General features: G+C 32.8%; 1 protein-coding gene across 1 annotated transcript; it reads left to right on the forward strand.

Moving 5' to 3' along the window:
- Window positions 1-479: 479 nt before the first annotated feature.
- On the forward strand, window positions 480-1,617 carry LOC100635466 (glutamyl-tRNA(Gln) amidotransferase subunit A-like; the record flags this gene model as incomplete). Its single annotated transcript, XM_003391860.3, has 4 exons — window positions 480-672; window positions 716-842; window positions 908-1,119; window positions 1,447-1,617. Coding segments are annotated over 4 exons (675 nt in total), but the record flags the coding sequence as incomplete, so codon positions are not given.
- Window positions 1,618-1,620: the final 3 nt, after the last annotated feature.

A 1,620-nucleotide genomic window follows, 5' to 3' on the forward strand; every position in this document is an offset into this window, starting at 1 on the left:
GTTTTCTTTCTGTGCATTGATGGTTTTATCATTATATATATATATAGAGAGAGAGTAACCTTGCAATCCTAAAGCTCTTTTGAATGTTATTCTTTGGTTGAATATCTGCTGAATTTAGTATCAAATAACTAACAATTTGCCCCAACAGTCGGCTGTGTTATAGTATAAATGTTTGTTATAACAAATATGCATATCCTACTAGAGCTCCATATTTTGTGATCTAAAATTCCCATGATTTTCCTAAAAATGGGATATTCGCAAATTAAATTTTTTGTGCTTTAACCAACATGTGCAGCTGTTACAATGACAACTTGGTAGTTTTTTTTGTGATTAAAATTTCTGTGATTATTAAAATTTCACAGAAATATTAGAACACTAAAATTTAGAGCTATATGGTACTATATCACTCACACAAATGATTAATTCTCAACCTAAGTGGCATATGCATTATAGTTTTACTTTTCTTTGTCTACTAATAGGAATGTGATATTAAAGAGCTATCACCTGATAATAGAACAGTATGGAGGCTAGTAGCTGATGAGCTGGAATCACTAGGCATGATAGTGAAAGATGTGAGCCTACCTCATTTCTCTTACTCTGTTCCATGCTACACTGTCATCTGTTCTGCTGAGGCCTCTTCTAACATGGCAAAATACACTGGAGCCATTTTTGGTGACTCATAATAATAAGATTCTTTTATTTATACAATATTCAGGATATGATTGTTCAAAGGCTCATTCCCCATCAACAGTGGATGAGATGTTTGCCTATAATAGACAGTTTGGACTCGGACCTGTTGTTAAGCACAGGATTATTGCTGGGACCTACTTTCTCTCATACCAGTAAGATTAACAACAATTATAACTGTGTTAATAATAATTACTCATTATAATTTCATATCTTAAAGTGGAAGGCATCATTATGAACAAGCTCTTAAAGCACGAAGCTTAATAAAGAACGATTATCGAACTGTGTTTGACAAAGATGGTCCTGATCCTGTTGATATTCTGATTACTCCAGTGTCACTTGGACCTCCTCCTACACGTAGTACAATGGAAGAGTTGGGACCAGTTGAAGCATATGTACTTAATACATTCCTTGTACCAGTTAACTTAGCAGGTAAGAAAATTTATTTTATAACTATGATGTAGAATAGAAGGTAATGAATAGTGTCAGCCATTAACCACAACAAAAGGAGTCAGAGACAACCCATGAGACTTTTTACAAATAACTGTGTTTAAAAGATGAAGGATTGATTCATAACAGTTACAATGTAATTCTTTAATGTATAAAATTTTTGGATGGGTTAACTTAACCCTATTATCCCTATATTATACTATTGATGCCAATTAATTTTAACCAATTTTTATTTTTTAACAATTCTTATTTGTTTTTGTATTGGTTGTGCTGCTAATTCCCAAATGCTATACTTCTCTCCTGTATTAGGATTACCAGCCATTAGTGTTCCTATTACTAGAGGAGAAGGAGAGCTCCCACTATCAGTCCAGGTTATTAGTAAGTGGTTTGATGAAGGCCTTATGATAAAGATAGCTAAACTTATAGAAACTTTTATGAGAAACAAAAACTGAGATACAAAAAACAGGGAATATATTTTTTGAG

Source organism: Amphimedon queenslandica, unplaced genomic scaffold (assembly GCF_000090795.2).
Source record: "Amphimedon queenslandica unplaced genomic scaffold, v1.1 AMPQUscaffold_5062_Cont22963, whole genome shotgun sequence".
NCBI lineage: Eukaryota > Metazoa > Porifera > Demospongiae > Haplosclerida > Niphatidae > Amphimedon > Amphimedon queenslandica.